This window comes from Entelurus aequoreus, linkage group LG18 (genome assembly GCF_033978785.1).
Source record: "Entelurus aequoreus isolate RoL-2023_Sb linkage group LG18, RoL_Eaeq_v1.1, whole genome shotgun sequence".
Taxonomy (NCBI): domain Eukaryota; kingdom Metazoa; phylum Chordata; class Actinopteri; order Syngnathiformes; family Syngnathidae; genus Entelurus; species Entelurus aequoreus.
Genome location: NC_084748.1, coordinates 37,997,451 through 38,025,178, shown reverse-complemented (window position 1 = coordinate 38,025,178; position 27,728 = coordinate 37,997,451). Strand labels below are relative to the sequence as shown.

The window sequence follows — 27,728 nt, the reverse complement described above, 5'->3', positions numbered from 1 at the left end:
CATTATTTGTCTTTAGTATTAAATACACATATTATCTACAAATACAGTGCTATAACATTACCGTAAGTGTGTTTACAATCGACCAGTGCAAGCCGTAAATCAGACTGTACTGTCGTGGATCATCACAACCACTACGACGTGCCGGACTGCCGGTGTCACGTGACGTGACAATCGTTTTTTGGGGGCGGTAGGTACGACACATTTTTAATGTTGTTGTATTTAAACAAAGCAACTTTCAGCACAACTTTCACTTTTATGGGCAACAATGGAATCGTCATGATTAAGGTACGCAGCCACGGGCCACATGCGACCAACTTCGACGGAGATATAGTTCACGTTAGCATGTTAGCATTCAATGCTAACGAGGGTAGTTTCTTCCGCCTTTGGGGTCACGTGATCACATCAGGCTCTGAGCCATGTAGCTAACTGCTAGCCTTTCCCCTGCTGACTGCATATTGTGTGCTTTCAAGACATTGGGTGTTTTCGAAAACAAAATGGAACCAAAGGGCGCTTTTAACGCTGTATGTACCTGTTATTTTACTACTATTATATAGTCGCCACGTCAATGTTTAGCTTTGTTCGTAGCTAAAGACTGTTTGCCAGTAAGCTAGCTTGTTTTGTTTTTTAACATAAACAAATCAAAAATACACTCGATCCATTTTGTTGACCCTTATCTATGTCTTATTATTAAATAAGGTCAAATATGTGTTAGATTACAAGGCAATGCGTATATTGTATTGTGCACTTATATTGCCATATATCAGCTACTGTGTGGAAGTGTGGGGGAACAAATATAAGCAATGTTCCCTATAATTTTTCATGTGTCTGAGCAAACGCTCAAACTCCCTGAGCATTCCTTGGACGACATGTGAGCAACATCAGACATGCACGCTGTCGCCACCCCAGCATCACATACCTGTCCCAAAGCTGACATCATAACAAGTTCAATGTTTTATTAATCAAATAACAGCAGTTATTTCCATTATACTATTTTCTAATCTAAATGATTCATTAATATAAATGGAAATTTAAAAAAAAAGTTTTCAGGAGCTGTTGTTGTATGTCTTGGGGGTTGCTGTAAAATAATTTAAGACATGCACCCCTTCAGAGATCAATATTTCTTCCCCTTGAAATATTCACATTTAGCACAATGAGATGTGGGCTGTAGCACAAACATGGGATATAGTGGATAACGTGTCCAATGTTCCCTCTAATTCAGACCTGGGCAAATTAAGGCCCGAGGGCCACATGTGGCCTGTTGAGATTTTCAATTTGGCCTGCCGGACATTCCCAAATAATTTGTTTTAGATGTTTAAGATGGAAAGTGTAGCTGCCATTATGATGTGCAGTGATGTTTTCTAACGACCGTAAGTCTTGAACTATACTAAGTATTTTAATGGTTGGAATCTGTGCTTATGGATGATATACTAGTTACTATGGTAATTAATTAGTTACTATGGTCATCTAATTAGTTACTATGGTAATCTACGTCACAGCAGCTCAGACGAGGCACCAAGCAGTGTGGGCGGGAAGAGTTTCCACAGATGCGGAAGGAGATTTTCACAACAAAGTTCCAAAGCTTAGTTATATATCAGATATATCAGATTGTAGGTGGGTTTATTTTGTACCCTTCGCGTTCATATTTCACTGTTTGTTCACTTGATTGTAAAATATGTCGATCGAAAGGGGGTGTGACATTCATATTTTGTCAATATTCAGTGTTTTATCATTCATAGAAAAATGTACAAAGTCTGTCATAATGTGTTTAGCATTCAATCAGACATTATTGTGAGGTTTTGTATTAGTGTTCCTAAAAATAGATATACCGGCCCCCAGACACATTTTTTTCTCTAAATGTGGCCCCCGAGTCAATATAATTGCCCAGGCCTGCTCTAATTTTTCATGTGTGTGAGAAAACACACAAACACCCTGAGCATTCAGTGGAATACAGACGTGCACACTGTGGCCATACCAGCAGCACATTTGTCTCAAACCTGACATAACAATTTAAATGTCTTATTATTATAATCAAGTGACTAGTCAATTTCAAGAGATTATTTTCTAATATATGTGATTTGGCCCACTTAGATATTGTTTTTTTTTAATCAGCCATGCACTATAGTATGTTATGCCTGGGTGGGGGGTCCTGCTTTGGAAAGATTGGGTACCCCTTTCAGAGATCACATTTAGTTCCCCTTAAAACATTCACATGTTGCCTGAGATGAAGTGTTTATTAACTTTCTGTCCGTAAAATAAATATTTTTATTAGCAATTATGTAGTCCTGTAACATCATTTCATGATTAATATCCAAAAAATAAAATTCTTAACAAATGACAGTAGAATAAGCACACTGATTGAGGAGTCATAGTAAAACGACCTGAAATTTACATTTCACGTGTAGTGTTGGAGTTGTCCAACTTTTTGTGTGGCCATAAACGCACCAGTGGCTAATTGCCATAGTGTATGTGTTGGTGCAGGTGAGAGAGAAAGCAAGCGGCTGCTGTTGATATAACAGATGACAAAGAGTTGCTTTTGGCTTGGTTTGTACGGTAGACAACAGTTTTGCTAGATAAAAGTATTTTACACATTGTTTTGGTGTGGTTATGGCTGACAAACAATTTCGCTAAATAAAGGGACCGATGGGATTCCTGTCCTCCTTTAAGTGTCTCCACCGACGTTACAATAATTTAGTGTTGACAAACATTGTTTTATCTGTTGTGGCCGCCTTTCATCGCCTGTTACTCACAGTAGCATTGCAAAATCATACAAAACAAACGATTTGTTTATTTTGTTTAGAGTGGGATTTGATTTTTTTGCGCGACATTGATTTGCTGTGCGCAGAGGACGCGTGAGCAGTGCGCAGGTGCACACCTTAGAGGGAATGTTGCATATATGTGTAAAGGCATTGTATCAACTACAGAGAATAGCTATAAGGATTATTCATAAGGCAGATTATTTAGAACAGTGTTTTGCAACCAAGTTAAAGTTAAAGTACCAATGATTGTCACACACTAGGTGTGGCGAAATTATTCTCTGCATTTGACCCATCACCCTTGATCACCCCCTGAGAGGTGAGGGGAGCAGTGGGCAGCAGCGATGGCTGCGCCCGGGAATCATTTTTTGTGATTTAACCCCCAATTCCAACCCTTGATGCTGAGTGCCAAGCAGGGAGGCAATGGGTCCCATTTAAGGCTGCAGCTAACGATTATTTTTCTATCGATTAATCTATAGATTATTTTTTCGGTTAATCTATAGATTATTTTTTCGATTAATCTATAGATTATTTTTCCTTTTGCCGATTTTTTTTTTTTATTCAAAATGAAGATGAAAAAATAAATGTAGGCCAGTTTTTTCAAAAGGCATGGCTTTTATTTACAAAAAAAAAGAAGTATGGCCACTCAGTCAACATTGACAACAACATGACTAAATATTCTGTAACAATGTAAACATTTAAAACTTTTAACATTTAACAAAATTAAAAGTAGCTTATTTGCTTTTTAATGTGCAAATATAAAAGTCAACATCCAGTGCAAATCTTAATATTCTGCAATAGTATAAACATTTCAAAAGTAAAAGTATTGCTTATTTTGCTTTAAAATGTGCAAAAATAAAGATAAACATCCAATACAAAAAAGTGCAAAATGAAATATTCTGTAACAACAGTGTAAACATTTCAACAAAAGTGAAAGTATTGCTTATTTGCTAAAATGTGCAAAAATAAAGATAAACATCCAATACAAAAAAGTGCTAATCTAAATATTCTGGAGCACTGTAAACATTAAGTATTGCTTTTAAAATGTGCAAAATAAACATCCAGTCCAACACAGTACACAATAACCAATTCTACTCATTCCAGTGAGTGTCTAACAGTTTGTAATGAAGAAAGGTTAGCATGTCTACATGCTCTGGTTCTTTTCATGTTTACAATATTCCCAGCAGCTGAAAATAGGCGCTCAGAAGGTGTCGATGTGGCTGGAACTGAGAGGTAATTAGCCTTCACCTCAAGCCAGGACTGCGAGTGAGCTGAGCTCCAGTTTATATTCCTAGAAGGTCAACGGGCTCATAGTGATGTTACTAGTAGTTGACTGGGAGGTGTTTATTATCATTTGGGGAGAGTCCGCTGCCTGATGCTCACCTGCTAAACACCTATCTGCTCGACGCTGAAGCGCTGACTACATGCGCTCTGAATACGCACTGCTGATTGGCTGGTAACGTTTTGAATACGCACTGCTGGTTGGCTGATAATGCTTTGTGTGTACCAATCAGATGGTTGTGTGGGTGGGACAATGCTGCATGCTGAGACAGAGGCAGAAGGAGCAAAGCAGCTTGTTAACACTTTAGCTTAGAAACTCGTTCTGTACACCCCCGTACCGAACCGAAAGCCCCGTACCGAAACGGTTCAATACAAAACACGTACCGTTACACCCCTAGCAGATACAAATGACACATTCATGTTTTTGTGTAATGATGACAACGTATGCTCACGCGGACGATTGACTAGTTGATGGTTTTCTTTTCAAATGTTCGTTCATAGCCGTTGTGCTGCTATGATAGGCCATTTCCGCTCGACACAGTGTGCATACAACAACATTATTAGGCTGTGTATTGAAATACTCCCACACTTTTGATGACTTTTAGCGTGCTTTTTCCCCCCGCTCGCATCGTCTGCTTTGATTGTCTGCTTTAATCGTCTGCTTTGCGCTTCGCCATGACGGTAGTGTGACGTAAATATGCGACGCGTTGTGCGTCGACGTATTTACGTAACCGATGACGTCGACTATGTCGACGCGTCGTTTCAGCCTTAGTCCCATTTTTATAGTCTTTGGTATGACTCGGCCGGGGTTTGAACTCACAATCTACTGATCTCAGGGCGGACACTCTAACCACCAGGCCACTAAGTAGGAGACCACTGTGCCGTGAGATATTGTCTGGTGTGTCGTGGGAAATTACGCAACTTCACCTAATTGGTCAAAAAAATTTTTTTTGCAAATCAATAATTATAATCTGCAAATAATGTGCCGTTGCTTAGTGTCTGTGCTGTGTAGAACTCGGCAGGGTAACCACGTAATACTCCAAGTCAGTATGTGGCAGCGGGTAGTTAAATGCTTTGTAAAAGTCGGAATGTGTCGGGTGAGACGAGGATGGTTTGTTGTGATCCCAATATGCAGACCACAGCGGGAGGCAGTGTGCAGGTAAAAAGGTATGCGATGCTTAAACCAAAAATGAACGAAAGGGAAAGGAAAAGGCAATGGCTATGCATAGCGAAAGTAAAACTGAACAGGCTACAAAGTAAATAGAAACAAAATGCTGGATGACAGCAAAAACATACGGCGTCCACAAAGTACATCCGTACATGACATGACAATCAACAATGTCCACACGAAGAAGGATAGCAACAAGTTAAATAGCCTTGCTTGCTAACACAAAGCAGGTGCGGGGAATAGCGTTCAAAGGAAGACATGAAACTGCTACAGGAAAACACCAACAAAACAGGAAAGGCCACCTAAATAACAGCGCAAGACAAGAAGTAAAGCACTACACACAGGAAAACACAAACAGACTCAAAATAAAGCACGACGTCCTGGTGGAGTTTCATTTTTTTAACATTTCCTGCTGGTGGTGTGCCTCCGTATTCTTTAATGAAAATAAATGTGCTTTGCCTCAAAAAAGGTTGAAAAACACTGATCTAGAACACACTAACATATTATTTATTAATTCTGGTTTATTGAAACTACAGGAGCTAGTAAAGTTACAGACATTATGTGTTATGTTTAAGGATAAAAAGTAAAACATTACCAGCAAATTTACAAAACATGTTTGTCATCACTTCTGAGAATGAAGAGCATAGAAGTAAAGGTCATTTCCAACATCAGTATTCAAGGACAACTTTAAAACAAATGTGTATATCAGTGGTGAAGGTTAAATTATGGAATTCTCTTTACAATGAGATAAAAGATTGTAGAAATATATTCCAATTGGAAAAACATATATAAAGACAGAACAATAAGATCATATGGACAGCCGTAAGTCTCTACATTTTGCTTTATATTTATTATTTTACTTATTTTTTGTCTAGTTTTGTATTTGTTTTGTATCATCCCTTGAGGTGTATGTTAATTTTTTTGTTCGGTTTGGACTTCGTGAAGTTTTGCACTTGTTTTTTTTGTGTGTTTTTTGTTTGTTTTCATTATATTTGGATGTATTTGTTTGGTTTGTATGCTTGTGAATCTGGGCCATCCATTAAGTAATCTATGTCAGTGTGGCTTTTAGGTTGAATAAAGACGTTAGACATCAGACGTCACGTGTTAGTCTATATTTGCACATAATTAGTAGCTAGATCATACATGTTTCTGCCTTCACAAAGACTTGCTATTGCTCAGTTCTGACTAATACTATGTGGATTAAGAGTGTTCCAGCATGGTTAGTTCATGATTACATAAGATTGGCAAAATATTTGCAACAAGTTGATGGAATGCAGTTCTTTCTACATCACTGCAAGCTTGTCTTTATTAGGGAGTGGCGGGTAAAATGCAGCCTATTCAAGAATATTTCTACAGGCTTAGAATGTTTTTTTGGGTCAAAACAATTATTCATACCTATAGTTCATTTAGAGCCTCAAATCTGCCGTGCCCCAGACTGGGCCAACATTGTTAAATTGCTGTGTTTATGTGTTTGAAGCAGGCAGCCTCCTTTGTGGACATGACGCGGAGCGAGGAGGAGTCCCTGTTGGACGGACCTCTCATTTCGGCCGATGCCCTCCAATCCGCCATCAGGAGAGAGTTTCGGACCGTGCCGACCGCCTGCCATGCTGCCCTGCTGTCACTGCTCCATGTAGGACCCGTCCTACTTACAAACCCTGTTTCCATATTAATTGGGAAATTGTGTTAGATGTGAAGTGAAGTGAAGTGAAGTGAATTGTATTTATATAGCGCTTTTCTCTAGTGACTCAAAGCGCTTTACATAGTGAAAACCCAATATCTAAGTTACATTTAAACCAGTGTGGGTGGCACTGGGAGCAGGTGGGTAAAGTGTCTTGCCCAAGGACACCACGGCAGTGACTAGGATGGCGGAAGTGGGGATCGAACCTGCAACCCTCAGGTTGATGGCACGGCCACTCTACCAACCGAGCTATACCGCCCCAAGGTGTAAATATAAACGGAATACAATGATTTGCAAATCCTTTTCAACCCATATTCAATTGAATGCACTACAAAGATTTGATGTTCAAACTCATAAACTTTATTATTTTTTTGCAAATAATAATTAACTTAGAATTTCATGGCTGCAACACATGCCAACGTAGTTGGGAAAGGGCATGTTCACCACTGTGTTACATGGCCTTTCCTTTTAACAACACTCAGTAAATGTTTGGGAACTGAGGAGACACATTTTTTAAGCTTCTCAGGTGGAATTCTTTCCCATTCTTGCTTGATGTACAGCTTAAGTTGTTCAGCAGTCCGGGGGTCTCCGTTGTGGTATTTTAGGCTTCATAATGCGCCACACATTTTCAATGGGAGGCAGGTCTGGACTACAGGCAGGCCAGTCTAGTACCCACACTCTTTTACTATGAAGCCACGTTGATGTAACACATGGCTTGGCATTGTCTTGCTGAAATAAGCAGGGGCGTCCATGGTAACGTTGCTTGGATGGCAACATATGTTGCTCCAAAACCTGTATGTACCTTTCAGCATTAATGGTGCCTTCACAGATGTGTAAGTTACCCATGTCTTGGGCACTAATACACCCCCATACCATCACACATGCTGGCTTTTACACTTTGCGCCTATTACAATCCGGATGGTTCTTGTCCTCTTTGGTCCGGAGGACACAACGTCCACAGTTTCCAAAAACAATTTGAAATGTGCACTCGTCAGACCACAGAACACTTTTCCACTTTGTATCAGTCCATCTTAGATGAGCTCAGGCCCAGCGAAGCCGACTGCGTTTCTGGATGTTGTTGATAAACGGTTTTCGCCTTGCATAGGAGAGTTTTAACTTGCACTTACAGATGTAGTGACCAACTGTAGTTACTGACAGTGTGTTTCTGAAGTGTTCCTGAGCCCATGTGGTGATATCCTTTACACACTGATGCCGCTTGTTGATGCAGTACAGCCTGAGGAATCGAAGGTCACGGGCTTAGCTGCTTACGTGCAGTGATTTCTCCAGATTCTCTGAACCCTTTGATGATATTACGGACCGTAGATGGTGAAATCCCTAAATTCTTTGCAATAGCTGGTTTTTCTTAAACTGTTCAACAATTTGCTCACGCATTTGTTGACAAAGTGGTGACCCTCGCCCCATCCTTGTTTGTGAATGACTGAGCAATTCATGGAATCTACTTTTATACCCAATCATGGCACCCACCTGTTCCCAATTTGCCTGTTCACCTGTGGGATGTTCCAATTAAGTGTTCGATGAGCATTCCTCAACTTTATCAGTATTCATTGCCACCTTTCCCAACTTCTTTGTCACGTGTTGCTCGCATCAAATTCTAAAGTTAATGATTATTTGCAAAACAAAATGTTTATCAGTTTGAACATCAAATATGTTGTCTTTGTAACATATTCAACTGAATATGGGTTGAAAATGATTTGCAAATCATTGTATTCCGTTTATATTTACATCTAACACAATTTCCCAACTCATATGGAAACGGAGTTTGTAAAACATTGCCAGTGGAACAGACTATTTTCTATTCTGAAATGCAAACAAACCCTGTTTGTGTCTGACAGGTTGTGTACGTGGTGCTCTCGGTGTGCGTGGCGCTGCTGTGCATACTGAAGTTCGGACGGGAGGACGTTTGCGCCAGCGTTTTGGGTCCCGTGCAGGGGGACAGCGTGGTGGTCTTTGGCAAGGTGGTCCTCTGGCTGCTGGTGCTCTTGTTCACCTGGTACATGCAGCACCATCACGGTCAGGCCCGTTGCAGAGGCTACCTGGGGTTCTACAGGGGGACGCAGGAACTCAAGCACCTGCCTCTCACCGTCTACTCTGCGGGTATTCAGTCTCTCGCAGTGTGTCAGGCTCTCCATTAGATGGCGGTAATGAAGAGTGATTTCTGTGCAGGCAATGTGATGCTGTTGGTTGTCCTGGCTGCGAGATTGCCACACCCTGTGCACATCTACATGCTGATCAGTGTTCTGGTCTTGGAGCTCTTGGTGGCCTTGCCCTGCCTCATCACTTACACAGGTAAACATATATTTTAATTGCTGACCAACTAAAATATATCTTGCAAGGTTTTTTAACACATAAGATTAAACCTTTACATAGGATGATGGTCTTAAATCTTTATCACAGTATATATTGCAGCCTCCTACGATAACAACATCCATCCATCCATCCATCCATCCATTTTCTACCGCTTGTCCCTTTCAGGGTCGCGGGGGGCGCTGGAGTATATCTCAGACAATATTTTTTTTGGCATGTAAATGTTAAAGGAATTATTTCAAAATGAGTTACACATGCTCCTATTTTGGCTTCTGACGCATGCGTAAACATATTGCGGCATCCATCCATCCATCCATCCATCTTCCTCCGCTTATCCGAGGTCGGGTCGCGGGGGCAGCAGCCTAAGCAGGGAAGCCCAGACTTCCCTCTCCCCAGCCACTTCGTCCAGCTCTTCCCGGGGGATTCCGAGGCGTTCCCAGGCCAGCCGGGAGACATTGTCTTCCCAACGTGTCCTGGGTCTTCCCCGTGGCCTCCTACCGGTCGGACGTGCCCTAAACACCTCCCTAGGGAGGCGTTCGGGTGGCATCCTGACCAGATGCCCGAACCACCTCATCTGGCTCCTCTCGATGTGGAGGAGCAGTGGCTTTACTTGCGGCATTTCCAGTCTTATTAATTTGTTTAAACTATTATTAATGTACTTGCTCATTTACTGTTAATATCTGGTTACTTTCTGTTGGAACATATTTCTATCTACACTTCTGTTAAAATGTAATAAGCTCTTATTCTTCTGTTATTTGGATACTTAACATACGTTTTGGGTGGTACTACAAATTTGGGTATGGATCCAATACCAAGTAGTTAAAGGGGCAGTTCTGGTCATACCAATGCTGATACCTCAAATTTTCAAGATATTTGAATGATTATCTTTTTTTTAATCAGACAAAAACACAGGATGAAAGTGTCAAAATATGAACAAAAAATTTAAATGTTCAACTTTTGGCTCTGATTTAAATCATTTGGTTTCTGGCCATAAAGTTGTCTTTAGGGACTTACTTGACAATAGCAAAAACGCTTTTATTATAATTAAAAATATCGATCTAACCACTCAAGCATCGACTATATACTGACACTGTATTTGGTATTGTTACTGTGGATATTGAGCCGCCCACCTTTGTTTACATTCAAGGGTTTTAGCTTGCGGGCAGCGCGGTGGTAGAGTGGTTAGTGCGTCTCCCTCTCAATACGAAGGTCCTGGGTTCGATCCTGCGCTTGGGAGCTTTCTGTGTGGAGTTTGCATGTTCTCCCCGTGACTGCGTGGGTTCCCTCCAGGTACTTCGGCTTCCTCCCACCTCCAAAGACATGCACCTGGGGATAGGTTGATTGGCAACACTAAATTGGCCTTAATGTGTGAATGTGAGTGTGAATGTTGTCTGTCTATCTGTGTTGGCCCTGTGATAAGGTGGCGACTTGTCCAGGGTGTACCCCGCCTACCGCCCGAATGCAGCTGAGATAGGCTCCAGCATCCCCCCGCACCGTAACACAACATAAACACAACAGAACAAATACCCAGAACAACAGAACAAATACCCAGAACCCCTTGCAGATGCTTGTTTTCATTTAGAAAAATCTACCTCTCACACGTGATGACAAGGAGAAAAATAATTAGCCCACTCTTTGAGCTTCATCTGTTGCTGGACTGAGTGAAGCTGTTTTATTTATGTTTTGTGCCTTTCTTCCCCATATGTATTAAATAATAAATAAGGCAGTTCCATGTTGGCACTTTTTTCCATAACTTGAGTTGATATATTTTGGAAAACTTTACATTGTTTAATGCATCCAGCGGGGCATCACAACAAAATTAGGCATAATAATGGTGTTAATTCCACAACTGTATATATCGGTATCGGTTGATATCGGTATCGGTAATTAAGAGTTGGACAACAGCGGAATATCGGATATCGGCAAAAAAGCCATTATCGGACATCCCTAATATATATGCATCATCAACAATTTTGCAAATTATATGTCACATTGACCACGCCCCTAGCTATTACCCCACCACCCCAAGTAGATTTTAAGGTGGGGGAAACACTGAGTCCATGCATTATCACAATGTAACGATAGTAATAAAAGCTTCAGTGTCAGACAAATTTATATCATTTATATCAAAAATCGCACAACCACAGCCCGCATATGATTTGCCTTTATTTCAAAACAATTCTCCATTAAAAACTGAAATATTGGGCAAATAAATGTTCTTTTCTGGTCAAATTGTAGCTACCGTAAAATTTGTAACTTTTAACATTGTAGTACGTCGTGTAAAAATAAGTGAACTCCTGGGCATGTTACTACATTAGATAAGGAAAATGTTTTCGTATTGTCAGAAAAAGCTATGGTAAAATATGAAAAGGTGTAATTCCCTGACTGCTGTTCAAAGTCTGAAATTACGTGCACCTTATAAGCATGACCTCCCCTCTATTGAGTCTATTCCTGAATTTGTTCAACCTCCAAAGGCGTTTCACTGTAGCTTTTTTATCAATCAATCAATCAATCAATGTTTATTTATATAGCCCTAAATCACTAGTGTCTCAAAGGGCTGTACAAGCCACAACGACATCCTCGGTGTCGAGTGGGTCTGACATAATATTGTGAAAGTCCAACACATCAGCGAAAGTCCAGTCCATGGTGGGGCCAGCGGGAACCATCCCGAGTGGAGACGGGTCAGCAGCGTAGAGATGTCCCCATCTGATGGACAGGCTAGCGGTCCACCCCGGAGCAGAGTAGAAAAGAAAAGAAAAGAAACGGCAGATCAACTGGTCTAAAAAGGGAGTCTATTTATTTATCATATGCTTGTAAATATTCTCATCATCCTGGTTGTTGTATTCTCACAACATTGAACCAATAGGAACTAACTGTCTCTTATGCTTTATATGACTACAGTATATGTTTCTTTGTTTGCTTGGCATGATGTTACGATGAATCTGTGTTACATCATTCACTTTTTTCAACGCTTAAAAAACAGCTCATGTGTCAGAGTACGACAATGTGTCCTTATCGTCATCATTACTAGCATAGTGTTTATTCAAATGCGTGCAATTTCACAAATGTAAGATGAGTGGTGGTAGTTTTAGTAGTAGTATTAGCACGCATTGAGAGACACGCCCTTTAGATAGCATTGCACACAAACAAACACACACGCACACACAACCCCCAACACTATGAGGGCGCATTCGCATCACAATGGCCGCCCTGCCCTTTTCAAACTCGACAGCATGACAATCAACCATTCAGCGCCCGTCTTCCGTCATTTTACGCACCCGCTCCCTCAGCTTATCTGCTGATTTTTCACTTTGGGTTCACAACACAACCCCTTTCCAAACTAGGTTAAGATGGTGCCCGGAGCCCATCCATCCCGCCATTGTCCTCCTCGCCACTTCCTGGAAGCCTACAGGGAACGCATCAGCAAACGTAAATGACACCCATGTTTCATCGTTCACGTTCCTTCTATTAACAACATAACAGCGACGCCTTACCTCTTTTGTGGTTCTTAAAAAGTCATTTTTGGTCATATTTATATCTTTTTGTTTAAATATCAGTATTTACATACAAAAACACACCGTCAAGTAGTTAGTCGATGATTGGTGCCTAATCTAGTACAATTCAAAAAAATATAACTCCTAAGACTGTAAAATATGTGATTTAAAAATGTATTTAACTAAAAATTGTGATAAAAATATAAGGTCTCACAACATTTTGAGATACTGTACATGTTTTTACATTTTTCATTCACTGCCTTATCTTATAGTCATGCTTACTAACACAAAAAATGAATAAAACACTCCCAAATAATGTGTAATATAGGTTTTCTTTTTGATAAAACATTTTTCTAAAAACATACCAAATTTGCGGACGTACCTTTTTTATACTGCATTATTTCATTTTCATTCTTACTATCAGTGAAAACAGTAAGAATTAAGAATAAAAAACAACTAAAAAATAAAACTTATAACCTCGACGCGATTGAGACAGTTTATTTGACAAAATAAGAAAAAAGTGAGTTTTTCTTTTGATGAAAATATTTATGAATTCTCAAAAATATTGGAGATGCATGCTTTTTCCCCAAGTGCATTATCCCATATACATACTTAATATCCGTAAAAACATGATGAATTAAGAATGAAAAAACAACAAAAAAATACAACTTATAACCTAGATGCAATTGAGACAGAGTATATTTGAAAAAATAAGCAAAAAGTTAATTTTTTTGATAAAAATATTTATGAATACTCAAAAATATTGGAGATACATGCTTTTTTTCCCCCTGTGCATTATATCATATTTGTACTTACTATCAGTAAAAACATGAAGAATTAAAAAAATATATATATATATGTGTGTGTATATATATATATATATATATATATATATATATATATATATATATATATATATATATATATATATATAAAACCTAGATTCTACTGAGAGAGAGAGAGTATATTTGAATAAATAAAGAATTAAAAAGCAAAAAAACTAACAAATATAAGATGGAAAAATAAGCAAACCGTCTTTTTCTGATAAAAAATATTTATGAATACTCAAAAATAATGGAGATACATGCTCTTTTCAGTGCATAATCTCATTTTCATACTTACTATAAGTTAACAAAAACTGACTCATTGAGATAATAAAAAAGTAATAAAATAAATACAACATATAAGCTAAAAACTGCTGTTGGAGAATATGTTAAGTTGACTTAAAGAATTAAAAAAACAGGGCATTAAAAAGCCCTAAAATACACAAAAATACTTTTTTTCTGATAAAAACAAAAACTCACAACATATAGAAACCCCTTTGGCACATATTCTACCTTACTAGAAGTTAAAACATTATTAAAAAATAAAATAAATACAATATATAAGCTAAAAACAACCATGGTGAAGTATTTTTAGATAAATAAAATATCCCCCAAATACACGTTAAAAAAACCCAACATAATTTGCAAAATAATATAAGATTTATGCAATAATAAATTGAACATATCATCGAAAAGCTGTTGAGGGAGATGTCTTAAAATTAATGCACAGAGATAAAAACATTTTAGTCAGTTTAAGGTACATATTGCTGTAAGAAGGTCCTATACGAACATTACTAATCTTACAATTATTTCACTTTCATAAGTTGTTTTAGTTGTTGCTCTTCATGTGACTAAACTAGAAATAATTGCTATGCAAACATGGAAAAAGTCTCCCTATTTTTGGTTTTATAAAACATATATTTGCAGGAGACAAGTGTAACATACTAGATGTTAGATAAAGACTTTCATCTGAATGTGTGTGAGTGAAGGAAAAGTGCTGTTAAAGAGAGGTTCTATCTGAGGATATTGATAGTGAAGAACTCTCTGTTGAAAGGAAATCCATATTAAAAGGTGTGTTTGGCCGCCGAGGGGCACAGATTGGTGGCCAAGATACCCAAGAGACAAACAGGTGGAGATAAGGGGGGGACGGGTGGGTGGCGGCATTAGGGTTTAGCCTAGCCAAAGGGTAGCCCTCAGAGACTCCACCCGTGCGCACACACACACACACACACACACACACACACACACACACACACACACACACACACACACACACACACACACACACACACACACACACACACACACATTGTCCCTGTGTTTACAGTGAGGGGGTCAATCTGTGCTGGTCGGCCACATTCCAGCTCAGATCAGTGCATTGAGCCACGACGCAAACCCAGCGACGCCTCGCAGTGCAAACCCTCTTAAAGCACGAATCAGCTGCCACATGCACACATGCGCACACACATGCACGGTCAAGGTGATGTAGATGCTTGGAAGGTGGGGAACCCTCCAGGCTTGTCCAAGGAGCCGAAGAGCGCTCGGAATGCCTGCAGCCATCAAGTCAATACAGGAAGGCCTGGTTTTACTTCCCTTTGAAGTGCGTGCTTGATTGTAAGTGTGTGTGTGTGCGTGTGCGTGTGTGTGTGTGTCTTTGAGGTCTGCTGTATGTTTCTGCCTCTCATTTGAACATGAATGCACTCATGCACTCTGCTCTCCAGAGCTCCATGCACATCAAAGCTGTGCCTTGGCCTTCAAAGGCCTCGTTTCTCATACATCTCTTACTGCACTGCATGGCCACGACCTGCTGTAAGCACTGCAGGGCACAGGTAGAGCATGCAACACACACACACACACACACACACACACACACACACACACACACACACACACAGCATGCAACACCCACACACCCACGCACACTCTTCTACATGCCAATAAATTCATGCATTGACAGATGAAGATGCTTAGCTTTGAGTGACAATGCCAAAAATGTATTCTACGTATACACTGCAGGCCAAAGTGGCCCAAATCGGATTTTTTTGTAATCAGATTTTTTCCAGCTGACTGTTTATACTGAAAATAAAATTTGATTTTTATCAGACTCTAGTGTAAACGCGCACAGGCCCCAATGTGGCCTCAACGTCACTTGCACGCACACTTTGATAAAATAAAAAAAAAGGAAGTTGACCGGGAGGAAGTTTCTACTACTACAAAATTAAAAAAAAGTTGCAACACCTTAAAAATTTGTGTTTTTTTACGTGGAAATAAATGAAAGTAATATAATGTATGAATGGATGTATATAGTGTAATATATTTGGGAGGGTTGTAATCTTTTTATGGCTGTTAAGTAGATCGGGGTCCCCAACCACCTGTCCGTGACGCATTTGCTACCGGGCATTAAAAATGTATAACCGACGCGTTTTCTCCTACTTAACTTTCTCCAGTCCCACCAGACATACCAATAAGCTTCTTCATAGATGTATTATAAAACTCCTGATAGAATGTCGCCACTTACTACATTTGTTACATCTTTGTTACATGGGACAGTGCACATTAATAATCATCCATCCATCCATCCATTTTCTACCGCTTATTCCCTTCGGGGTCGCGGGGGGCGCTGGAGCCTATCTCAGCTACAATCGGGCGGAAGGCGGGGTACACCCTGGACAATTCGCCACCTCATCGCAGGGCCAACATTAATAATCATATAAAATGTAAAGGTGCCAAATCGTAGCCAAAAGCTAGCTTCCATCTGCAGTCCTTGGCAGGTTGATGACCTAAGATCAGGGCAGATCAGGAACAAAGTGACCATAGTAGTTAATGGAGAAGTGCTAAATTGTTGCATATAATAATTGTGCTGAAGGAAGAAAATACGCATCTCCTTTGGCCTAGTAAGTTAATGTCTAAAGAAAAACATCCTAACTTTGTATTACAGGTGAAACATCTAATTAGTGTAATATCTATTAATATATCTGATAAATAATGATTTAATTTTTTTTGTAGAATGTGCTGAGGGCCAATGAAAGAAAAAAAAAGCTGCAGGATGAAGCTGGCAATCTGGCAACCGGGCCGCACTTTGGACACCAATAAATTAGAATTTGTATCACAAGTCTCGGAGAAAATAAAAGTCTAAAGTCACACAAAAGCCAAATGTTAAACTGCTTGTCACGGAAAACCTCACCAGACTTCAGCTCAGTCAGCATCAAAGAGATTAACTCCCAACTTTGTCGTTTTGCATTTTTTTTTGGGGCTGTTTTTTGTAATGTTGACACAGAAGGATATTAGTAATGATGGAAGGGAAATGCGCTGATAATCGTAGAATTTGTAAATTAAACATATTGCGATTATCAAAAGCAGTAAACACATATCTGTCCTTGTGAACCCGTTCTCAAACAATGGCAATACAACTATTCTGATTCTGATGGCTGCTCCTATTAAATTTAGGTCTTGGTTCTTTTTGGGTCATTGTCATCTTTTGAGCAAGTCTTTCGGACCGATATCCATAATGTTGACTTATGTCCTATTACCAGCTATATAGTACTGGTCATTTGGTCAGAGAACTTCAATACTGTTCCTCGTTGAACGCTATCGAAACCTTTTAATGCGGCGGCGTCCTGCGCCACAGACCGACTTGGGCTGATTGCTGTGTGACCCCCTACCCGCATGAGGCGCTATTAGGATTTGACACTTTTTTTTGCAGCCAAGCTGTTATCACCTGGAAATGTGCACTCATCGATGGCTCATTGGCGTTCCTCAGATCTCGTTCACAGCTTAGTCTGAGCACTGTCTGTGCACTCGTGTGAGAACCTCTGACAAAGACGTGTGAAATGTGGCACCTCTTTTCAACTGCTCCTTCCGAGCTTCCATCCATCCCTTCATCTGCTCCTTCCGAGCTTCCATCCATCCCTTCATCTCTCCATCCATCCTTCATCCCCCCATCTATCAGTCTATAAATCCGTCCCTCCATGCATACATCCATACATCCATCCCTCCATTCATCTTTACATCCATTCATGCATGTATCCATATACACATACATTCATACATACATCCCTCCGTCTCTCGATCCATCCATCCACCTATCCAGTTGGTATGCATTACTAGTAAATACCATAATTCTGGTCATGCACCTGTTTCATAGCAATCGGTAAGCATTGCTACTTAATACCAGTATGCTGGTAATGCACCTGCCTTATATTAATTGGCAAGCAATACTACTTAATCAATCAAAATGTGTTTATATAACCCTTAATCACGAGTGATTTAAAGAGCTTTTACAAACTCACAACGACATTTCCAGATCTAAACACCCATCCGGGCAAGAAAAAACTCAGTTGGGGAAAGAGAAGAAACCTTGAGAAGGGACCGCAGATGTAGATATGCGCCTTCTAGGGTGATGGTCTGCAATGTATGTCGAGTGGGTATAATTATTGAATTGATATAAATGAATCGATAATGTGGGAGTGCAGTCCATCGGGAAGCCAACAGATAGTCGTAGGAAGATCTTCTTCCGGGCTCAGCCAGGTCAGCCCACAGCTGTGGATGGAAGAGTGGTCCACCCCTGGTCACACAGCTAGCACGTCATCCAAACTGGTACCTCTCTAGAACTTATCCGTGGTAATACTAGTATGCTGTTAATGCACCCGTCTTGTAGCAGTGGTATGCATTACTTGTTAATACCAGTATGCTGGTAATGTACATGTCTTATAGCAATTGGTAAGCGTTACTAGTAAATACACTACCGTTCAAAAGTTTGGGGTCACATTGAAATGTCCTTATTTTTGAAGGAAAAGCACTGTACTTTTCAATGAAGATAACTTTAAACTAGTCTTTACTTTAAAGAAATACACTCTATACATTGCTAATGTGGTAAATGACTATTCTAGCTGCAAATGTCTGGTTTTTGGTGCAATATCTACATAGGTGTATAGAGGCCCATTTCCAGCAACTATCACTCCAGTGTTCTAATGGTACAATGTGTTTGCTCATTGGCTCAGAAGGCTAATTGATGATTAGAAAACCCTTGTGCAATCATGTTCACACATCTGAAAACAGTTTAGCTCGTTACAGAAGCTACAAAACTGACCTTCCTTTGAGCAGATTGAGTTTCTGGAGCATCACATTTGCGGGGTCAATTAAACGCTCAAAATGGCCAGAAAAAGAGAACTTTCATCTGAAACTCGACAGTCTATTGTTGTTCTTAGAAATGAAGGCTATTCCACAAAATTGTTTGGGTGACCCCAAACTTTTGAACGGTAGTGTACATGTATGTTAACAATGTACACATATTTTAGCAATAGGTATGCATTACTAGTTAATATCAGTATGCTGGTAATGTACCCCTCTTAAAGCTATTGGTAAGCAATGTTAGTAAATATCAGTATGCTAGTAAGCTTGTAGCAATTGGTAAGCTTTAGTAGTAAATTGTATTATTCTCGTAATGTACCCTTCTTTTAGCAATTGGTATATATAGTAAATACAAATATGCTAGTAATGTACCCCTTTAATAACTTGGTATTTTGGTAATGCACCCGTTTTGTATCAATTTATAAGCATTACTAGTAAAGGTTAACGTTAAAAAGTTAAAGTACCAATGATTGTCACACACACACTAAGTGTGGTGAGATTATCCTCTGCATTTGACCCATCACCCTCACCCCCTGGGAGGTGAGGGGAGCAGTGAGCAGCAGCTGCGCCCGGGAATAATTTTTGGTGATTTAACCCCCAATTCTAACCTTTGATGCTGAGTGCCAAGCAGGGAGGTAATGGGTCCCATTTTTATAGTCTTTGGTATGACTCGGCCAGGGTTTGAACTCACGACCTACCGATCTCAGGGCGGACACTCTAACAACTAGGCCACCGAGCAGGTAAATACCAGTATAGTGGTATTGCGTCGTACTTGTAGCAATTGGTAAGTATTACTAGTAAATACCAGTATATTGGTAATGATCTCGTCTTTTATCAATTGGTAAGCCTTACTTCTAAGTACCATTATTCTGATAATGTCCCCATCTTGTAACAATTGGTATGTTGGTATTGAAGCTATCTTATAACAATTGCTAGTAAATACTGGTGGGGATGGGTCAAATGCAGAGGTTAATTTCACTACACCTAGTGTGTGTGTGACTATCAGTGGTACTTTAACTTTAATGTACCCATCTTCTAAAAATTGCAATGTCAGTGTCATTTCTGATTAATGCCACTATGCTATAATAATAATAATAATGGATTAGATTTATATAGCGCTTTTCTAGACACTCAAAGCGCTTCACAGAGAAGTGAGAACCCATCATTAATTTTTACAACTCATTCATTCATCATTCTTTCTCCGGTGTGAGCGCCACCGGGGGAAAGGGTGAAGGGTCCTGCCCAAGAACACAATGACAGCGATTTCGGATGGTAAGAGGCGGGGAGCGAACCTGCAATCCTCAGGTTTGTGGCACGGCCGCTCTACCCACTATGCCATGCCGTCGATACGATTGCCTTAAGCATCAATCTGACCACTCATAAAAAGCGGAACAAAAAAACTAACTATTAATAAAAGGCAATTGTTTATCAAAAAGCCTCATCATTTGTTAGCACACAATTGAAACACAGTGTTCTTTTTATTATCGCGGGGGTTACGTACCAGACCCCAGTGGTAGGTGAATTTTCGCAAAGTACGGACAGTATTTATTATGATTCATATGAATATGATACTGCGATGTGGTGGCGACTTGTCCAGGGTGTACCCCGCCTTCCGCCCGATTGTAGCTGAGATAGGCTCCAGCGCCCCCCGCGACACCGAAGGGAATAAGCGGTAGAAAATGGATGGATGGATGGAATATAATATGCATTTAATGTCTTAATAAGCATTCCACTCAGCTTTCACACACACACGTATAAACACTTCTTATGCTCTTAAAACACTTCATACACTTTAAAACCTACATCATTTTACCATTAAACTTCAATAGGTCCTCAAATGTCAATGTACTCAGTGGTACATTGACATTTGCGATGCACTGAGACTGTAGCAAGTAAACAGCAAAGTGGCGAGAAAACACTACATAGTTTTGTCACATTGTCACGCAATAATTATTGGCAAAAAACTTCTATATCAGATGTGGTAGTCTGCGTGCAAATAGTGTTGTATTTCCTTAAACACAACTGTAAAAGTACTACAGATGGACTATGGACTGGACTCTCACTATTATGTTAGATCCACCATGGACTGGACTTTCACAATATTATGCTTTAGATCCACTCAACGTCCATTGCGGTCTTCTCCAAGGTTTCTCATTGTCATCCCACTGGGTTGAGTTTTTCCTTGCCCTGATGTGGGATCTGAACCAATGATGTCGTTGTGGCTTGTGCAGCCCTTTGAGACACTTGTGATTTAGGGCTATATAAATAAACATTGATTGATAGAGATGTGTAATTCCTGCAAGGACTAGTCGAGTAAATGCAGCATCATCAATCTCTTGTGTTGCCTTCCGTTAAATGCCTCTCACATACCACATGTATTTACACACACTTCATTATGCGGGAATGCGTAGAATTTCTTTGGATTGTGTGCGAGTGTGGAGGAGCTGCAATGAAGCCGAGCAAAGATTTGCCCTCCTTAGAACCTCCCTGACAATTTCCTCTGACTAATGACACTGGAGTCTTATCAATACCAGGCCTGCTATTACCCCTGATGGCCAGCACCCAGTCATTCTCACATGCTCAGATGTATCATTTAGACATATGAGGTCAGGCAAAGTAGATACGTTGATTAGATGTTTTTCTTTAGACAGGATTTGTTTGCCAAAGGTTCATTAGATATCCATTCTGCAAGTAGTGGCTGTACAGTATGGTTGTATAGCGAGGGGGCGACAACCAGTTTATGGTCAAAAGAGCATTGTCACATCTGTGGTATAGTAAGAAGTGTAAAATAACAAAACCAAAAGCGCAATTTTAGAAATACCTCGAATTACAAGAGAGTGAGAGGAATTTACGACTTGTTTAAGGATAATGTCGGTAAGCAGCACTGTCCTGGGTCCTGTGTGTCTCGCAATATTTACTTAGCTGATGCAGCTTTCACCATACTGCCTGGTCAGGGCTTAGTTAACAGAACTGTGCTGTGGTGAACCGAACTGAGCGGCTTTAGTATTGTCCTATTTTTAGGTGGTCTATAATGCTTCTCAAGGCATTCAATTGATCGCATCTGGACTGTTTTTCGGTTTGTCTTAGAAGACGCTAATTGCTAGCTGACAACTAGCGTCCTAATTGTTAACTGGCAATTATAGTATTAACCTCTGGTTATCTTAAATGCTAACATGAATACAGTAATATAATTATTCCTTAACTGTCAACTAGCTAATTGCTAGCTGGTAACTAGCACACTAATCACTAGATAACAACTGGCGCGCTAATTGCTCGCTGACAACTATCATCCTAATTGTTACCTGGCAATTACAGCCTTAATTGCTGGCTATCTTAAATGCTAACATGAATACAATAATATAATTATTAATTAACTGGCAACTGGTACGTTAATCGCTAGTTGTCAACTAGCATGCTAATTGCCTGCTGGAAACTAGCGCACTAATCGCCACCTGGCAAGTGACATGCTAATCGCTATCTGACAACTAACGCATTATTCGCTAGTTGACAACCGCTGCACTAGTTGCTAGTTGAAAACTAGCATCCTAGTTGTTAGCTGGCAATTTGAGCACTAACTGCTGGTTATCTCAAATGTTAACATGAATAAAATAATATAATGATTTATTAACTGACAACTGGCACGCTAATCGCTAGGTATCAACTGGCACGCTAATTGTTAGCTGGCCATTAGCTCACAAATCACTAGCTGGCAAGTGACATGCTAATTGCTAGCTGAAAACTAGCATTCTAATTGTTAGCTGGCAATTAGAGTACTAATCGCTGGCTATCTTAAATGCTAACATTTATAGAAAAATATAATTCATGTTTTGCAGTGAGTTGGGCAGCCATAAACTACACTACAATGTATTAGATTAATGTTAATGTGTTTTTAAAGATATAACATTTGTTGGTAAAATCGAAACAGGAATATAAAAAATATATATATTTCTAAAAAAAAAGGGTCTAATTAACAAAATATTTCACGACTTCCCTGCAGTGCCTATGCAAACCCCCTGGGGGTCGGAGACCACCCGTTGAAGACCTCTGTATTAGTGTAGTGTGTAGTTAAATTATTTCAGAATACATACCATTTTTCTCTACAATTCATTTCACCTAAATTCACCAGATGTGAATTATATTTATATAGTGAGTGAATTATATTTATATAGCGCTTTTCTCTTGAGACCCAAAGTGCTTTTACATAGTGAAACCCAATATCTAAGTTACATTTAAATCAGTGGAGGTGAGAGACAAAAACAACAACAGCAAACACAACAACAACAACAACAATAGAGCAACATCAGCAAATACGACATGTACAAATATGATGGTAAAAGTAATAGCAAATAAGCAGTTAGCGAAAATAAAAAATAATACAGAAATGACAATGAGCATTATTACACTAAAAATGGAGCAATACAAATACCAATAGTTCTCTTGCTACTTCCAATGATGCTTGCGGTTTTGTTTAGGCTTTAATAACAAAGTTCACCTATGTCCGATAGACAATAAACAAAATACAATATTTATGGTGTCAAAGACAGGAATGTATTAGCTCCCACCTAAGCCAGGCTGCCTCTATGGACTGACTTATAGAGGCATTTGCGGCGGTGAGACCAACGCCGTAATATTTACCTGTTACAAGTTTAAAAAAAAAGAATCTTGTTAAATCTTCCTGTTGATTCGATCCTTGATCCAGAAAATACTTTTACAGTATAATGTACATAACCTAGACCAGAGTTCCTCAATTAGAGTTACAGTAGGACCCAAAAATGGGTCGTGAGTACATTTTTATTGGGGTATCAATTGTTTAAGGGAGGAACTACATTTGTAGTTTGAGCATATCATGCAGACAAGGGTTGGGAAAAATATAAGCAGTTTGATATAATACCGCCGCTTAAGCTGCACACACGTGGACTAAGTATTTTTGCGACTATACTCCACACCTCGCCACTAGGCCCGCCACCCTCCCCCTTGAGTAAAGGTGTATGTTTAGGGCGTGAGTATTAGAGCTTTAAGTGCAGGATATGGCAGCCCGTAACAACTAAGTGTGGGTTATAACAGCCCGTGTGTTTTTAGAAGAAGGTGAGGGCTGGAGAACTATAAAAAAGCCACACACGCACACTTGGTGGGCAATTTCCCACCTGTGTGTTTAGCCCAAAATGGAAACTCTGATTGCTGATTAAAATGTTTGTTTGATTTTTGTTTGACCAGGGAAAGTTATGCGGTTCAACGCGGCCCGGGCGGCGCCTGACGTAAGCCAGGAAGAACACTCGCACAACTTCAGAGTCACCAGCCTGCCGGCAGAGACGGGCTTCAGGTAGGTAGACACACACACACACACAATTGGGCCTTATTACAGCTGTAAAAGCGTCTCCGCTGTGCTTGTTTACACAGAAGTTAACAAGGCAGCTAACAATGCTAAAGGCTGCATGTGACTGCACACCGCAAAGAGACTTTTTACTTTGCTTTAATTGCCATCACTGCTATCTCCCACCATTTTAGTTCTGCAGTACGATAGTCTTGCCAGTAGCCGTCTCAACTAAAGAAAAGTGACGTTTGTTAAAGAGGAACAGCACCTTATTTGGAAGCTTGCCTATCATTCCCAATCCCTTTGTGAGACGAGCACACATGTATTCTAACTCGTAAATAAATGTTAGCAAAAATCAGCTAACAAAGGAGTCCATGGGAGTCAATGGAGCTCAATTCCTATACAGCGCAGTAAGCAACACCCAAAAACTTCCATCAAGGCTTTATATATATATATATATATATATATATATATATATATATATATATATATATATATATATATATATATATATATATATATATATATATATATATATATATATATATATTTGGGCTGCAACTAACGATTAATTTGATAATCGATTAATCTGTCGATTATTACTTCGATTAATCGATTAATAATCGGATAAAAGAGACAAACTACATTTCTATCCTTTCCAGTATTTTATTGAAAAAAACAAGCATACTGGCACCATGTTCTGGACATTGGGGGTGCAGCATACACCAAAGTAACACAGAAATGTAACTCATCAGATCAGAACTGAATCAGATATTGTACACGTTTCTGTTGTGAATAATAAAGGATTCATTTTAGGCTGCCTCTGAATAATAGCATGAAAGATTCCAGCACCTTCATAACGTTTAGTTATACTAAAGCGTCACTCAAATCTAAATAGATTTATATAGCTTTATCGGCCCGGCTACATTGATCCATTATGAAACCAACCTGAGATATTTCTGTCCGTTACGTTTATTTTGAAATTGGTAACCGTGCGTTTTCTCTCTCAAATCGGAGTCAAATGTGCCGGAGACACATTATCAGCCCCGCATTGCAACAAAGGCATAACTTTAAAGTTACTCACAAAAAAGCTGAACTCATGAATGCCTGTTGCCACTATTGACTTAAAAAGTTACGTACCATGAATTCCTCCCTTCATCCATGGCTCCAACATGTTTCCTTTTCAGGTGCTTCTGAAGCAATGTTGTACTTCCGTGCCATTTTGCAGGAAACGGTCTTCTTTGAAGTCTTTAAAGTAAAGTGTTCCCACACTTTTGACGACTTAGGTCGTACACTTTTCTCCATTGAAGCAATAACGTCAAGATGTTTCTCCGCTAAAGTATCGGTAGTGTTTTCCTGCGCCATTTTTCGAATGTTTCCAGCAAAGGAGACGGCGTCCTCACGTGAGCTGCACATGACCATCATTGGCTAGCTTACGCCACCTCATGAGACGTAGCCTCAGCGCCGCCCTGGCGCTGTTTTGTACTGTTTTTGTACTTATTTTGATTATTGTTTCTCAGCTGTTTATAAATGTTGCAGTTTATAAATAAAGGTTTATAAAACAAAAAAAACCAACAACAAAAAAATTACCAAAAAAAACGAAAAAAAACAAAACTGACCTTCCTTTGAGCAGATTGAGTTTCTTGAGCATCACATTTGTGGGGTCAATTAAACGCTCAAAATGTCCAGAACGGTAGTGTATATAGAAATATATATGTAATGTAGTAACAAGACACAATCATAATTAGAGGTGGGAATCTTTGGGCACCTCACGATTTGATTACGATTCAGGAGCTACAATTCAATTGAAAATCGATTATTGATGCATCTTTGATTTATGTATATTGGTGCAGTTTTACATTGATTTTAGTTTCACTGAATAATGTTCATCACTTGCAACTTTTGAAAACAGTGCATTTATAATAAACAAACAGTTGAATTAATTTCCATTACGTATATTAAATTATTGGAAATGTGTGCAAAACTGGAACATAAGTGCCCTAAAATAAGGAGCTGGCGGCTCGCTGCAGCTAGCCAAATTTTCTAGCAGCTTGGATTCATTTATTTAAATAATCGGTTATTAACGTTTATTGCAAAGCATTTAAAAGTTGATTATTTCCCCACCTCTAATCATAATAACAGGGACAAGCGATAGAAAATGGATGGATGGATATACGTATCTTGCTCATTTTACGCATACAGCTGCGTATTAATTTCACAAAAGCATCACAACATTGCTTTTCCCTTCAACAACATGACTACTAATGAGAGCCATCAAATACTACTTTACAAATTAACTACATGGAGAATGGGCTGCAAGTTTTAGAAGCTGTGTGCTAGACAGATCCAGCTTTAGTGAAACACTAACTATAATGTTGCAGTATGGCTAAGTGCTAAACAAGATATGAACATAATAAAACAATTACTCACTGTACAATGTCTGCTCTCAATGGTATAATGACATTTTCCTGTTTTTTTGTGTCTTTCTCGCCATGTCGTCTAAGTTAAATTTCAAAGTTGACCAACTTCTCGATGTATGGCCACAATCTTCTAGTATCTAATTTAGAGGCATGATTTATAATCTAGAACTAACTTTCACCAATTTAGAGGCGATGCAGCAGCTCACTGTCTCAATATGTCAATATAGCAGCATAAGCTAGTAAGCTCTCTGCGATCACGGCACGGCTAATAGTAGTTTGTCTGCGTTAGCGCTTATAATAACAATATTGCTAATCCTTGGTTCTTATTCAGGTCACGAGATATAAATAGAGTATTGTTGGCCAATTTTGGATGTGTATTTAGAGGGCTTTTTAGGCGGAATAGTGTACTCCCGTTAGCTGCATTGGTAGCCACCTCTTATATGCCATATTTTACGAATTACAATGCATGAAAAAAAGAAAAAACATGTGTTCTTGTCTTACATTAGGATTGTGAATGATAGGCAAAATTGCAAAATAAGTGCAGTTCCCCTGTAACTTTGCTAATGCTGACATTTGACGTTTTTTGGGGGCCGCTTTCACACTTACGGTTTGCTTCCTCTGATCAAAACCAGTTTATGTGTGTAAACTCAGTGTGGGTTCCTGTTCAAACATAAATAAATCCCAAGCGCATCACAATGCGTCACAGCATTCATCGTGTAAGACTGCAAAAATGGCCAAGAGCAGACATAAAAGTGTGTGTGTGTGTTGTGTATGTGTGTGTTGCAGAGATCACTCCAGCCTGGAGGAGGTGGTGGAGAAGCAAGCTGACCTGATAGAATATCTGAAGCAGCACAACAGTTTGCTAAGCAGGAGGCTTCTCAACCTCACCGCTCAGCACTGAGCCACCACTTTTTAAAGACCACTTCAGGGACACTGGTTTGAACGAGAGACTGACTGGAAATGAAGTCCGCCTGAGCCTCCCCCTGCCATGCGCCCTCACCTGAGATGGACACTTAAGGCTGGGAGGGGGAGGAGCTGCACTGAAAGTGGCGGACAGTTATTGAAGAGGCGAGGAGGAGGAGGAGGAGGAGTCGCGGGTCACAGATCAGAGGTGAGGTGAGAAGAGGGTTTGGGGGGTAGTTTTATCATTGAGTGTCCCACAGATGCTGCTGCTTGCTACTGGGAGAAACAAACCCGTTTATTATAAGACATCTGCACTGAGAAGAAACAGCTGTGATTTATTAGGGGTCATTAAAAGAGTACATATAAATAATGCCGTGATAACAGTTTATATCCTTTTATTTATATGAATGTATGTTTTGTATGCTTTAATTTGGCGCAAAT

The 27,728-nt window shown here is 39.6% G+C and overlaps 1 protein-coding gene across 8 annotated transcripts; it reads left to right on the top strand.

Annotated features, from left to right (window-relative positions):
- The first annotated feature begins 77 nt into the window (after window positions 1-77).
- tmem192 (transmembrane protein 192) lies at window positions 78-27,728 on the top strand. Of its 8 annotated transcripts, none has more exons than XM_062026186.1 (6): window positions 78-187; window positions 6,683-6,832; window positions 8,734-8,995; window positions 9,065-9,187; window positions 23,868-23,973; window positions 27,171-27,727. In XM_062026186.1, exons 2-6 carry the CDS (start codon window positions 6,701-6,703, stop codon window positions 27,283-27,285), a joined length of 738 nt encoding a protein of 245 aa, XP_061882170.1. In that variant the 5' UTR covers window positions 78-187; window positions 6,683-6,700; the 3' UTR covers window positions 27,286-27,727. The 8 variants fall into 8 exon arrangements, with proteins under 8 accessions (XP_061882170.1, XP_061882172.1, XP_061882173.1 ...); XM_062026188.1 differs by having other exon boundaries at window positions 101-191; XM_062026189.1 differs by having other exon boundaries at window positions 118-187; window positions 6,680-6,832.